The sequence below is a fragment of the Colius striatus genome, chromosome 1, assembly GCF_028858725.1.
Source record: "Colius striatus isolate bColStr4 chromosome 1, bColStr4.1.hap1, whole genome shotgun sequence".
NCBI classification, from domain to species: domain Eukaryota; kingdom Metazoa; phylum Chordata; class Aves; order Coliiformes; family Coliidae; genus Colius; species Colius striatus.
The window spans coordinates 17,994,277-18,008,288 of NC_084759.1; the positions used below are offsets into that span (position 1 = coordinate 17,994,277).

The 14,012-nt window shown below is 42.7% G+C and overlaps 1 protein-coding gene across 9 annotated transcripts in view; it reads left to right on the plus strand.

The window, feature by feature from the left end:
* Positions 1-6,592, plus strand: part of IFT88 (intraflagellar transport 88) — a 61,907-nt gene extending 55,315 nt beyond the window's left edge. For all 9 annotated transcript variants that reach the window (XM_061992426.1, XM_061992435.1, XM_061992399.1 and 6 more), the window contains 2 exons: positions 5,574-5,666; positions 6,355-6,592. In XM_061992426.1, the coding sequence (XP_061848410.1) occupies positions 5,574-5,666; positions 6,355-6,470 (209 nt within the window). In that variant the 3' untranslated portion in view covers positions 6,471-6,592. The remainder of the gene's footprint in view (positions 1-5,573; positions 5,667-6,354) is intronic.
* The last annotated feature ends 7,420 nt before the right edge of the window (positions 6,593-14,012 follow it).

Sequence of the window (14,012 nt, forward strand, 5' to 3'; positions counted from 1 at the left end):
GTCTTATATTTAGGTGGAACTTTTTGTGTTCCAGCTTCATCCCATTACCCCTTGTCCTGTTGCTAGCTACTATAGAGAAAAGGGATGTCCCAACCTCCTGACACCCACCCTTTAGATATTTATAAATGTTAATAAGATCTCCCCTCAGTCTCCTCTTCTCCAGACTAAACAGCCCCAGTTCCTGCAGCCTTTCCTTGTATGAAAGATGTTCCAGTCCCCTGATCATCTTGATGGCCCTGTGCTGTACTCTTTCCAGCAGTTCTCTGTCTCTCTTGAGCTGAGGAGCCCAGAACTGGACACAGGACTCCAGATGAGGCCTCACCAGGGCAGAGGAGAGAGGGAGAAGAACCTCCCTTGACCTGCTGGCCACACTCTTCTTGATGCAGCCCAGGATGCCATTGGCCTTCTTGGCCATGAGGGCACATTGCTGGCTCATATTTAGTTTATTATCAATCAGGACTCCCAGGTCTCTCTCTATAGTGCTGCTCTTCAGCAGTTCGACCCCCAGCCTGTCCTGGTGTGTGGGGTTGTTCCTTCCCAGATGCAGGACTCTGCACTTGTCCTTGTTGAACCTCATGAGGTTCCTCTCTGCCCAACTCAAGCAGGTCGAGATCCCACTGAATGGCAGCACAGCCTCTGGGGAATCAGCCAGTCCTCCCAGTTTGCTGTCATCAGCCAACTTGCTGAGGGTACCCTCAGTCCCCTCATCCAGGTCGTTGATGAAGATGTTGAGCAAGACTGGCCCCAGAACCCATCCCTGTGGAACTCCAGCGGCCACAGGCCTCCAACTCGATTTTGTGCCATTGATCACCACCCTCTACCTGTGACATTATCAGTGACATCATTTCACCTGTGACAATGTCAGTGGAGAAATGGGTTTGTGCATCCCAAACAAAAATCCTGTATTCAAACATCCTTTACCAGCCCATAGGGATCTTTTCTTATAATATAGAAGCACGTGATGGATGTTAGGGCTATAAGCATCCCAAGTAATCTTGACTGTGATAAAGATATGAGATTCCTTTGTTACCCTGCAGTCAGGATTTCATGACCACTTATATTTTCTAGGCTTTGAGTGCGTTTTGACGCCTCATTAATTACAGATCCCCGTGGGATGGTTCCGTTGGCTGGGTGTGCCAAAAAAAGAAAAAGTTTTTAGTAAATGGACAGGGAAAATATCTGGGTGAAGAAAACATCTTAATCTGTTTTCTTCATCTGAACTCACTTAAAGGGTTAGCTGAACTGACAACACAATAAACAATTTTAATATACAGAGGAGGAAGATTACCAAACAACTTCACCTTTTGATGTCTTTACCTAATGAGCAAAATGAGTAAAAACTGTCATTTGTCCTTTGTGATACTGAAGGAATTTCTAATGTTGTCGTCTCATCACTGTAATTGCAACTTGTGAGATCCTTTTAAAATACAAATATAGATACCATGGATTTTGTGGATTGAAGTGATATACACACAGGTATAAACAAAATCCAGGGCAGGGGACAGGATCTAAAACTCTTCTTCCAAAAGTGTGCACATCTGTGATAAAATGCTTTAAGAACAATTCATCCCAAAAAGTTCTCTTTGCTGTAGGATACCAAAATCCCGAAGTCGACATTGCAAGCCAGCAGATTCTGTAATAGCTGACATGTTGGCAGCCAAATCCTGTATCCTATGTCAGAAAAGTCTTACCCCAATGGATCAACAACTGGGGCACTCCTGAAGGAGGGAACTGTGTTTTTGAACTCCCTAAAGTGGCGGAAGGCATCAAAGCCAGACCTCTTCCTTCCTAAGCTGCTCTCTGACTCTTGATGTAAGGTAGATGGTGTCAGACACCTCTTATTCTTTTCCAGATGTACTTTACAATGAAAGATAGTCTTCTAGTACATTTTTAGGTATGCTCAGAGCACAGTGCAGTCCATGGATACTTGATGTGGCTTTGCAAATTAGCTTAGTTTAAGCTAACTGTGGGCTGCTCCCAGAAGAGACCTTCCCTTCACTCTTGCTGTAGTTCTAGTGGTCATATAGAGCTGCATTACTTTGCTGATCCACTTGAGAGAAAGCTTTGGGCAGGTTAGTTTTAAACATATCAGTAAGCTGCTCCAGCACAGCCTGCTACCATCTGACAGCACGTGGAGGGAGAAGAGATGCAGGGCAGAAAGGGCAGGGTGCTCCTTTCTGTGGTAAGGTGGGGCTGGAGCAGTAGGTTGAGGGTAAATGCCAGGTGAAACTCCTTACTCCAGGTTGTTACAGATGCAAAAATTTCACAGGGGTTCAAGGGAAGGCTGAACAAGTTCTTGGAGAATAAATCAATCAATCCATTACTAAATATGAAGAGCCACTGTCTTCCCCCAGGCATATGCTTCATTTACAAATTGTTGGAGGCTGGGAAGTTATTGTTGGAGAGCTGCTGTGTATGCTTGCTCTACTTACAGTGCTCCTCCCTAAGCATCTTGTTGTTGTTTTGTATGGACAATAAGCCAGTTTAGATACGTCTTTAATCTAGTAAGGCATCCATGTGCTCTTAACTGCTTAAGAGGACCACGTGCCCATAGACACTTTACTCTTACTTCCAGGATGCATTTAGTCAATGTGGGATGTACCAATCAAATAACTTGCTGTTGCTGGAAAGAATAGTTCATCTCCTCTTGGCACTTTCCCATTTGTGATCATATGTTCTTGCTGCTTCCCTTGCACTGCTTCAGGCATTAATCTAAACCTTTGGTGAGCTGAGTCTGTTGATCAAATGCAGTAAATAACGTATTTGAGCAACTGAATCAAGTCTAAAGCCTAAAAAGCTACATTTGTGTGAAGAGCCATATTTACTCCCTGGAACAGTGAGAGCTCATAAACAGAAAGGGGAGCTTAGGCAGCAAGGTCAGAGGCTGAACATCCTGCAGGCTTCTTGCTGCTCAGGATAGCCATTGTGGGCAGCTCAATCGTAGCAGTAAGTGCTTCAGAGCTATGCAAGGGGGCATTTGTGAGGTTTCCATGCTTCCAAGGAGTGGACATCCACTAGATGGAGAGAAAAGGGGGCGGGGTGGAATTCGGCTTCCAATTCGTGACTTACTGCTTCATTCTTTTCTTGAATGTCACCCTAATAAAGCTTCAGGGTCCCAGGACATCTAAGAAAGCTTTTGTTTTCAGTTGTTTTAGGGCAATGAGATGTACAGTTAACCTGTGGGTATTATGTTATCCCAGCCAGTTTGGTCTACCATTGTTATGGTTTAAACCCAGCCAGCAACTAAGCACCCCACAACTGTTCACTCACTCCTCCCCCATTGCCCCCAGTCGGAGGGGGGGAGAACCAAAAGCAAATCAAACTAATGGGTTAACATAAGAACCGTTTAATAATTGAAATTAAAAGTAAAATATAATAATAGTAATGAAAAGGAAGATAACAGGAGACTGAAATGAAAACCAAGACAGACAAGTGATGCACAATGCAATTGCTTGCCACCTGCTGAGAGATGCTGAGCCACTCCCAAGGCAGTCCTTCCTCTCCATGGCCAACTCCTCCAGTTTATATACTGAGCATGATCTCATATGATACAGAACAGTCCTTTGGCCATTTTGAGTCAGCTGTGTTGCCTCCCAGCTTCTTGTGACCCTCCAGCCTTCTTGCTGGCAGGGCAGGAGAAGCTAAAAAATCCTTGACTTGGTATAAACACTACTGAGCAACAGCTGAAGCATCACTGTGTTATCAACATTATTCTCATAATAAACCCAGACAACAGCCCTGTGTCAGCTACTGGGAAAAAAATTTACTGTCTCAGCCAAAACCAAGGCAACCATCCCTTTTAACAGTTCTTTTAGTTAATATCAAATCTTTCACCTGCCTTTGGTAGTATGACTAAATCCTATTTGTTTCTTCCTTCACGTTTGAAAACCTTTGATATACCATCTTCTTCCTCTTCTATTTTCATTGCACCCATTTCTTTCTGGAACCAATCCATGGAGTTTCTAGTTCAGTCTTCCCCCGGTGTAGTTTCTGCTGCATCATTCCTGTCTTTCCATCTCCCTACGGCTTCTTTCAACTTCATTCATTATTTCTAAATCATTTGTTTTCAATTGCACAAGACCCTGTGCCTATTCCTATCCTGCTCTTTCTCTCCTAGTTAAACATTTTGTACTCTCCTCTAAACTGCCCTCAAAATGTTTTCATCCACCCAGTCTTTGAAGCCCAGTACTCGGCTCCCTGTCACCCAGGCCTGGCCGAAGCCCACTCAAATCTAGAGGCAGCCCATTTGTAATTTCACAGCCATTGATTTCTTTCAGCTTCTTCAAATCCTTCGTCAAGCATTCAGTTCTTCCATTAAACCTGTCAGTGAGAACTGATCCAAGGGAGGTTGATGGACATTAAAATAGATTTTCCTTGCTTTGAAGCTTCAGTTGTAATCTGTGTCTTGCAAACCTATTCACCGTTTGACATGGGGCCGTGTGTATTAGGTCTTGCTTGGAGCAGAGACATTGTCTTCCAGTTCTGGGCTCTGTAAACTGAAGTCTGCAGCAGTATTTATAGACAAATTAAGGTTTGTCCTCTTTGTGGAAGTGTTTGGGTTTGGGGTTGTTTTTTTTTTTTAAATAGTAACAATGTTTATAAAAAAGAATGTTTATAGTAAAGAAGACAATGGAAGCGTGTCCCCAAGCCCAGGCTTTGTCATTCACATTTGCTGAATGAAACTCATTTTTCCTCCTTACAGATGAAGGGCTTATACTAACAGCGTTTGGTGTTGTAAATGAGCACGTTTGTATTTGGCTGCATGGCATGTCCTGCCTTGTAAATACACCACCCAAACATGAAACGTTTTCTCCTAGGAGAAAAAAATTGCATAAAAATTTGTTGTGACAGACGAGATTGAAAGCTTGCCATGAATGTGAAAAAGAGATTCAGAGTTGAACAGAATGTTTAAAGTGTCTGGAATACTGCTGTGGCAAGAGAATGTTAATCTGATGTCGTCTGGGCTGCGAGGCAGACCTCAGAGCTGACACATTCCTTGGGGCCCCGCTGCAAACTGAGCTGCCCGCACCGTGTTTACAGCAAGATGCAGGGCTAGGATGGTCTGTGTACATGAACTGTGCCATGCAGACAGCACATGCCAAATGTACTCTTCTAATAAAAAGCAAAGTTAGTGTTGTATTTAACCTTGACAGTATTGAACAGGTGGATCATGCTAATATATTAGCAACCACACAGGCATATGAAATGTCCATATACATTGTGACAGTGTTTATATTTATCATGCTTATTTTAACTCCAAAATGTGACTGTAACTTAGAGGCAACTGAAATGTCAGCATTTGAAGCAGAAGCATTTTAATGTGTATACTCCAAAGTAAATGAGGCTGTATATATGTTTTTAAAAAAATGAAACCAGACAGGTGTGGACACAGGGTTGATTGTGTTTTAGTGACCGCTACTACAAACGAGTACTGTATCCATCATGGAAAGATGGTCTCATCCAATCTTTGTTTGACAGACAGTAGTTGAATTTATGTTGTTCTTGTATCATGACTTCACAGAACACAACTTTGTGTTACTTGTCTTCAACTTTTTTATTTCTTCCCCCTCCAGACAATGGTGGTTCCAAAGGGGAAAGACTGAGTGCCAAACTAAAAGCTTTGCCTGGGACAAGTGAACCCTACGAAAGCAGCAGTAAAGAAATAGGCAAGTGGATATCTTATCCCCACTTACTTCCCTGGCCTCCAAAGACAGGGAAGGTGGATAAAAGAAGTTACTGAAAGAGTGTGTTAAATTAGACAAGCAGGAAACCATTTTCCTCATTAAATACATGTGAGGAATGGCTTTAATTTCATTGTTCAGACCTTACTGTAAAGTAATTGTAAATATTAAGAAATGGGTCCCATGTAAATATTATTACTTTTGACATCTGTCTACTGTATCCTTTAGGCAGTTCATGTGTTCTGCAGTCCTAAGTTCTTCACTGAAGACTGAATTTTCAAAGGGGTTTAAAAACCCAAATCCACGTGGAATGTGGTACTTCTTAAAATGCCCTCCCTTAACCAACTCATCAGTCTTGCTGTCCCGTACACCTTTCTGAAGTCCTTTTTCCTCACTGAATGACTGTGATAAAATAAAGAGAAATTATTTTTTTTAAAAAGAGAGGCAAAGGCTTCCCTCAGCAGCAGTCAGGTACTTGGCTCCTGTGCCACGCCGCAGTTCCTGAATGTGGCGTCTCCTCTATCAGCCTTCGTATACTCTTTCTGGTCTGCATTTCAAAGACACTTTACAGACGTGTCACGCTAAAACCCTCTCTTGTGTTTGATTGTATATATTTAAAACAAAGCTAAAATTATTAGTAGGTAACTGTTTCAAATGTCTGTATTTACCATAGATGCCTCCTACGTAGATCCACTTGGCCCACAAGCAGAAAGACCAAAAACTGCAGCAAGAAAAAGACCGGAGGAAGATAACTGTCTTGAAGAAACAGTAGAGGATTTGCTTCCATAATAGCAGATGATTCATTCCTATTTTTTGCTTCTTTGAAAAGTTGTAGCAGAAAAGCTTTCATCTGTGATGATTTTTATCAAATATCTGTGAAATACTTTGGATATATGGTCTCTGACATTAAAAACATGCATTTGAATTGCAGTGTCTTTTGTAGTTGATTTAAAAAAAAATAATGCTGAGGTTATTTTACTCTTGCATAACAAGTGCCCAGGTATTAAACTCACTGCAAACTATCAAATGCATAAAGCTCCTGTTTTCAGAGTTATGTCAATGATAATGTGAAATGCTTTGACCTTTCCATGCGAAAATACCTCAAAGCAATGTTGTAAGGTAGAAACTCCCATATTCTTCTGCCAAAGCCAGGAATTATTTAAGGCCTGTGAGCTGACTTCTGAAAATGTTGGTTATTACCTTCATCATCTTTAAGGCCCCAATTCAACAAAGCACTTAATACTGATACTGAAGAAAGCATCTCAATGTCAGTCCATGCTTATCTGAACTATGGCCATTTGGCAGCCTTTCGGCCACCTCCTGGGTATTCCTGCGGCCACAAAGGGGAGTGGTTTATCTTTTTTTTCTTTGGAACAATCAGAGTGAGCAGGATTTCAGTCTGGTTTGTTCAGAGTTGCTAATAAGACATTTCAGCTTTTGAATCTTCCATTGGGGATTGTGGCACTGGCTGCACAGAGGGAGCTTTCTGCAGCCTGCATTGGGTGTGTGCATTGGTGTTAGTTACAGAAGTCATCGTTTTGCTTATGAACCGAAATAGTTTGAGCTGAAGGCATTGAGACATGTTAAATGGGATTCCTGATTTACACCACTTTTTGAAGATACAAATACTAGTCAGGTGTTCAGAATTTCCTAATAAATACTTGCTAAACTAGTACACTGGGATGACAGGAACTTACTTGATTTTAAAACATTGGTATGAGTTTGGTTTAATAGTTAGACTTTGGTTATTACACTTTGAAATGCAAGGATTCAGTCCTCTTAGATTTCCTCTGTTCCTTCGTGGTGTTAGTGCCAACTAGTGACACTGGAAAGTTCTCTTCATATATTCATGAAATGTCATTTGCAGGTTTTAAAAACATCCACCTGGTCTTGTAAAGTGCCTCTACAAGTGGTCAGAGGTACCTCAGCAGTGGCACCGTTGTGGGAATGTAGTTCTGGGAGGTAACAAACTGCTTTATAGTGAATGTGTTTCCCGTCATACCAGTGCCACACTCAGCCCACGACTGCCCTGGAGTATGAGCATGATTGGTTTGTGGAACATCCTGAGGAGCTCCCCAAAGATGGCATTCCTGGATATCACAGTAATTCTCATCTGTCAGGCTTACAGTCTTGGAAGACCTGGCCCTTCAGGATGCAACAGGCCAGGCAGGAGGGAGCATTTTCAGCTACAAACTGTAGTGGAATGAGGTATCTGACTGATTACGGTGGAGAAAGTATTTGGGACCATGGCAGGGAGCAGAGATAAACCTGTGCAACAGCACAAAGGGTACAGGCAAGATACTGCCACAGAACCGTTTGAGCAGAGCACCTCATCAAGCACTGCCATTGCATAGATGTGTCCATGAGAAAGTGGTATGAGTTACTAATGGCCTGGGACATGGCTCATACAGGGGCTTCTATGAATATCAGAGAGGTTTGATCAGCAGCAGTTTCTTGGTTCAGTTTGCCCAGTGGTGTAAAATCCCATGTTTTACAAACAGAACTGTACTTTTGTTCCACCCCTGCACAAACACCCAAGAACCTCTGGAATGTGTTGCTTCCTGTACAATGAGGATCTGATGATATGATGCTCTGGGTTATGATGTATGGTCATGTTATTTTGCAAGCACAGTTTAGCTTGTTCTGAACTGACAGAAAGCCACGTGATCCAGCTCCAACACTGGAATACTGACAGTCAGAAGGATTTAGCCCAGGTTCATCTCCTTCCAAACCATGTTCACTATGACTATGTCTCTGTTAGAATTGCACCATTGCTAGGGCTGGCTGAGAGCAGAGGAGCTGACATGTAACCATCCATGCTGCAAGACAGTAGTACAATTCCCCAGGACAGTTTTGGCCCATGCCTATTGGCAACCTCCCAAACAATTCCTTTGCGTGATCCAAGGGTTAGCCTGGGCCAGGTACCACTCTTTGTAGGCAGCTTCAGTGCCATCTCTTTCTTCTGCTGTGTGAGATGTTCTGTGTGAGGGGAACAGGAGATGTGACATCCCACCTGGACTCAAAGCTGGAGAGTGACCCTCGATGGAGATTGATACAACTGGAATCTAGTCAGGAGAAAGCAGCTTCTGCGTGTCTAACGTGTTACAATGGCATGTTGTTGGAAGGCCTCCAGCTATTGGTAACTGGACATACCAGCATGATTCAGGCAGCTCGGGTCCTGAAGTGTGGCTGTGCCAGTGGGGTGCTGTGTCCAAAATAATTGCCTGGCTTAGATGTGATTTTTGTCTGATTTTGATGTGATGACCTGGACATAGCTTGGTTGACATTTATCTCAGGTGCAGTGTCAGCTGTGTTCCCTGCTGCCATGTAGGATGCCCTTGGTCCTGCAACAGGTGTCAGAAACCATAAGAGTGGAAACACTGCCTGAACTAAATAACTCTACCTTCATCCCAGAAATTCAAGCAGAAACAATGTCAGGTTTGGTTGTGCAAAACAGACTCCATCTGCAGAAGCTGTGCCGCAGGTGTGTGCTTCCAGCACCATTTAAGCATTGGTTTTGTGTTTAACAATCTGGAATTAGTGGATCATTTAAAATTCCTGAATACCTTTTTGGCAGATGCAGTAGGAATGCCATTGTATTATTTTGGTGTGGGTTTTTTTTTCTCTTAGGAAGGCAGCAGCATTAAACCTACTGTGAGGGTGAGGGAGCCCTGGCACAGGCTGCCCAGGGAGGATGTGGAGTCTCCTTCCTCTGAGGTCTTCAAGACCTGCCTGGACACATTCCTATGCAACCTGATCTAGGTGACGCTGCTTCTACAGAGGGGTTGGACTAGATGATCTCTAAAGGTCCCTTCCAACCCCTACCATTCTATGATTCTATGAAAATTATAATCCTTTGAAGAACTGACTTGTGAGCTGGTTTAGCTTGTATTATCATAAGAACTTACTGGTCACAACCTTAAACAATCCTTCATTGACATCTCAGACTGGAGATATTTTGCCAGTCATCTTCAAGATGTGTTGAGTTCTGTTAGACATAAAGTTATCTTTCTTTTTATACATCTAAAACTATCTCTTTGTATAGTAATGGTAAGGGTAATGACCTTGAGTCACCACCATTCTACAAAACAGGCAGAGATTCCATTTCCATGGATAAAGGTGGAAGAATTGCAGCAATTCCATCCTTGAGACAGACATTTGTCTTCTTGATTCTCTCCGGAGTCTTCTGTCTGTTACTACTTCAAAAGTGGATGAGGACAAAATCCCTTTGAGAACAGCCTCTTGGAGCAGAGGCTGTGGACATGCTACTTGGTTACTCTGGTGATGAGCATCCTGGCAGTATAAATAACCAATATAAATGATGACCTGAGCAGTATTTTATCTATTTCTAAACAAGCCTAGCTCCACAATACCAGAGCATTCTTATTCACATATTTTGTGTTTTATCCTGGGCATCCCTCACAACAGATGGCACAACTCATTACTTTTAAAACAAAGCTGTTCTAGAGCAACACAGGAATTGAAAGCTGTACAAAGAAAGGATAAATAGTTTTGCAAGCCTTATGATGGACTGTTTCTCTTCTTGATTCATTTGCAAGTGTAGTATGAGACCATCAGAAATCAATCTAATTTGCTTAGCTTTGATTGTTCTTGATTTTAAAGGCACAGATTCCCAGCTTTTCAATGGAAAGGCTGTTTTTGACCTGTTTGCTCCTCAGTTTCCACCTTTGCGAAAGGAAGGCCACTAAGGATTCTCCACAAGAATTCAGTTTTACAAAGCTAAATTGCCTAACAACTGTAAATATGCTGAGATCTGCTGTGGAAAATTCTGTGCCATGGAAGCTGAAAAGTGGCTTTGCAATGCTAAACAAGGAAAGGGAAAAGGGAATGGGAATGGGAACAGGAGTTTGGGTGACAGGTTATCTGTGAGGGAGGAGGACATCTTTGGGAAGCAATTTAACTCTGTCTGAAGATTATACCTGCTAGTGATGCCAACCGAATGATGCACACCACAGTATGAATTGTTCACTTTGAAGATCTATGTGATGATTATTAAGTGTTTGTCACATCATCGTTGCAGACAGAGACGGGATCTTGTTCCTGCACATGCTGCTGTAGCAACGTGGGGATGAGCATCTGGAATATATCAGTTTAGGGCGACCATATCACTGCTGTGGCATCATCGATAATGCTTGTCACAATAAAGTGCTTTATTTATGTGTGAACCGTTCTATTTGGAACTGGCTCCCAACCAGGAGAAAGTGCTGACAAGATTGCTGGTTGGTGATTACTGTCTCTGGGAAGGGCTACATTCTTACACCTACTGGCAGATTTTCCTGGGCATTCTAATGGCTCCAGAACAACTTTCCAAACTATCTTGAAGGTCTGATAACATATTTGAATAGGATATTTTCTCCTGCTATAAGTGTTTTTCCCCAGCTGTTGGTACCAATCTCAGACTGAAGATACAAACCTTGTGTGGGTTTTGTACATTTCAGTGCTTTACACTGCACAAAATGCTTTTTGATGGCATCGTGCAAACTCACTACGAATGTCTGCCTTATTCTTGCACAGCTTAGTTTTCTTGTGAACATCCTGACTTTCTCATGGCAAGGATTTGGGGAACTCAACTTCATATTAGCTATGTGGCATGCATCGCTATGGTGATCATCTCCAGAGAGAGGCAGCTGCCACCCCTAAGTATAAATGTTGTGTGACAACCCCCAGAAAGAGCACTTAGATTATGTAAAAATGAAAGAAAGACTTTTTCTACTACCCAGTCAATTTCTTTCTGTCTGTCCTATCAGTGGCAAGTTTCTCTTCCCCGTCCTCAGACTTTTTCTCTTTTTTTATTTGGTTAAAAAAAGGACACCGTAAGGTGTATAAAGGAGGATAAGAAATGGCAAGGAGCTCACCAGAATCTAATAAAATACAGTGTGAAGACTGGATCGTATTGGAATTCACAGATGAAATGATTACATAAAGGAGGTGAACTGTTACCTTAATTTGTAATACATTCTAGTCCAGGAAAGGGGAAAGTTTACAATAATATATTGTTGAAACACTAAAGGGCAACAGCAGAAACTTGGGAGACTATCAAGAGTAAGTACATGCATTTTCCATAGATGGAGAATATTGTAAAAACAAGTGTTTCTATTGGTATGAATGGTAAGGAAATGTGAACATGTGGGTGCAGAATACCAGCAAGGAGCTATAAAAACAGTGTGTGCTGCTGACATCTAAAGTAGCAGGTCACCAAGATCCCAGCACACATCTACCTTCAGCTGCTCAGGACAACCAGATTGGAAGCAGAGACATTGACTAACTCTTGATGACTCGCAGAGGTGGGACAGGATCCAGAGACTGATCACTCTCAGCTCCTGACAGGTACAAGGAAATGCATCCAAAAGCTGCACCCTCCTAAGGATAATCCAGTAAGTGTGGGGAATAATCTTGAAAGCTGATGTCCCTTGTCCTCCATGTCACTGCAAACCATCTTGGACAGACTTCCTGGATACAGATGCCAGTGCCTGACCACTCAGTGGACTACTCACATGCATCCTGATGTTTGTATGCATGAAAGTATGTTAGAGGCTGAAATCAGTTGTGTTTTCACAGAATCATAGAATGGTAGGGGTTGGAAGAGATCTTTAGAGATCATCTAGTCCAACCCCCTGCAGAAGCAGGTTCACCTAGATCAGGTCACATAGGAACATGTCCAGGTGGGTCTTGAAGACCTCCAAGGAAGGAGACTCCACAACCCCTCTGGGCAGCCTGTGCCAGGGCTCCCTCACCTGAACAGTGAAATAGTTTTGTCTTATGTTTAAGTGGAACTTTTTGTGTTCCAGCTTCATCCCATCACCCCTTGTCCTGTTGCTAGCTGCTATAGAAAAAAGGTATGTTCCAACCTCCTGACACCCACCCTTTAGATATTTATAAATGTTAATAAGATTTCTCCTCAGTCTTCTCCAGACTAAACAGCCCCAGTTCCCGCAGCCTTTCCTCATATGAAAGATGTTCCATCCCCCTGATCATCTTGGTGGCCTTGCACTGGACTCTCTCCAGCACTTCCCTGTCCCTGTTTTAACGTAAGTTAGTATTTCCTTTCAAGGACACAAGTGCAAAGCCAAGTGTGACACCCTCACACTACTCTGAAAACACTGAGAAAGATACTGGTTTATCATAGGAAGAGTAATAGAAAAAGATCTGTCACAATAAATATTAGTCATGCTGCTACGCAAATCACTCGAAGGTGCTGAAGTAACATGAGGGCAGGTGCAGCTCGGGGAGTTAGACTGGACTGAGCTAAATGTCTGTTGCCTGAGGTTACAACTGCAAAGGAGAGTTTTGAATTAAATTTCCAACAAATTCCTTCCTTGGAGTCAAAATCTGACCCAAATCCCATGTAGTTCAAGGTTAAGATACCGCTCATGAGTAATACCGACCTGTGACACATAAGGTACCACAGCCACTAAAAATCACAGGGTCAATCCAGTGACTTTTCAGAAACCATTAAACAAATCACTTTATTATTTTATGAATGCCAAGTCATTCTGTTTCCATTCCAGCCTGGTCTGTGAAGCTGATGTCTTGTGTTTCTGTGGTACCAAGATGGGGTTTCACAGTTATTATATGACTTAGGAACCTATTTTCCCTTATTCCCAATTAGTATTTTCATATTTAACTACCCTTATACTAAATGCCTCAAGAGATGTGCAGGGCTTAATCATAGTGCAGCAAATATTTGATTCAAGTGATACATTCTAAAGACTGGTTTTCGTTCAGACCAGTTCAGTGGGCTGCATCTCCTACAACCCAGAGTACTACACATGCTTATGTTTGCAGGTTGTGCCAGAGCCCCTGCATGTGTTGTGTTACATGTCTGTTAAAAGTACCAGTACGCCAACACAGAATGGACGGAGAAGTCATTAGAGGTGAAACTTACCTCAGTCTCATTTAGATACACACCATGCAAGTTTCTCACTCTCTGAAGTAGGCATCCCTTTCAGTCGGCAGAGAGTGACATTGCAGTGGGTGTCTGGCTGTCGGCTGCCGCATGAATCGTAGAATCATAGAATGGTAGGGCTGGAACGGACCTTTAGAGATCATCTAGTCCAACCCCCCTGCAGAAGCAGGTTGACCTAGATCGGGTCACATAGGAACATATCCAGGTGGGTCTTGAAGACCTCCAAGGAAGGAGACTCCACAACCCCTCTGGGCAGCCTGTGCCAGGGCTCCCTCACCTGAACAGTGAAATAGTTTTGTCTTATGTTTAAGTGGAACTTTTTGTGTTCCCATTACCCCTTGTCCTGTTGCTAGCTACTATAGAAAAGAGGGATGTCCCATCCTCCTGACACCCACCCTGTAGAT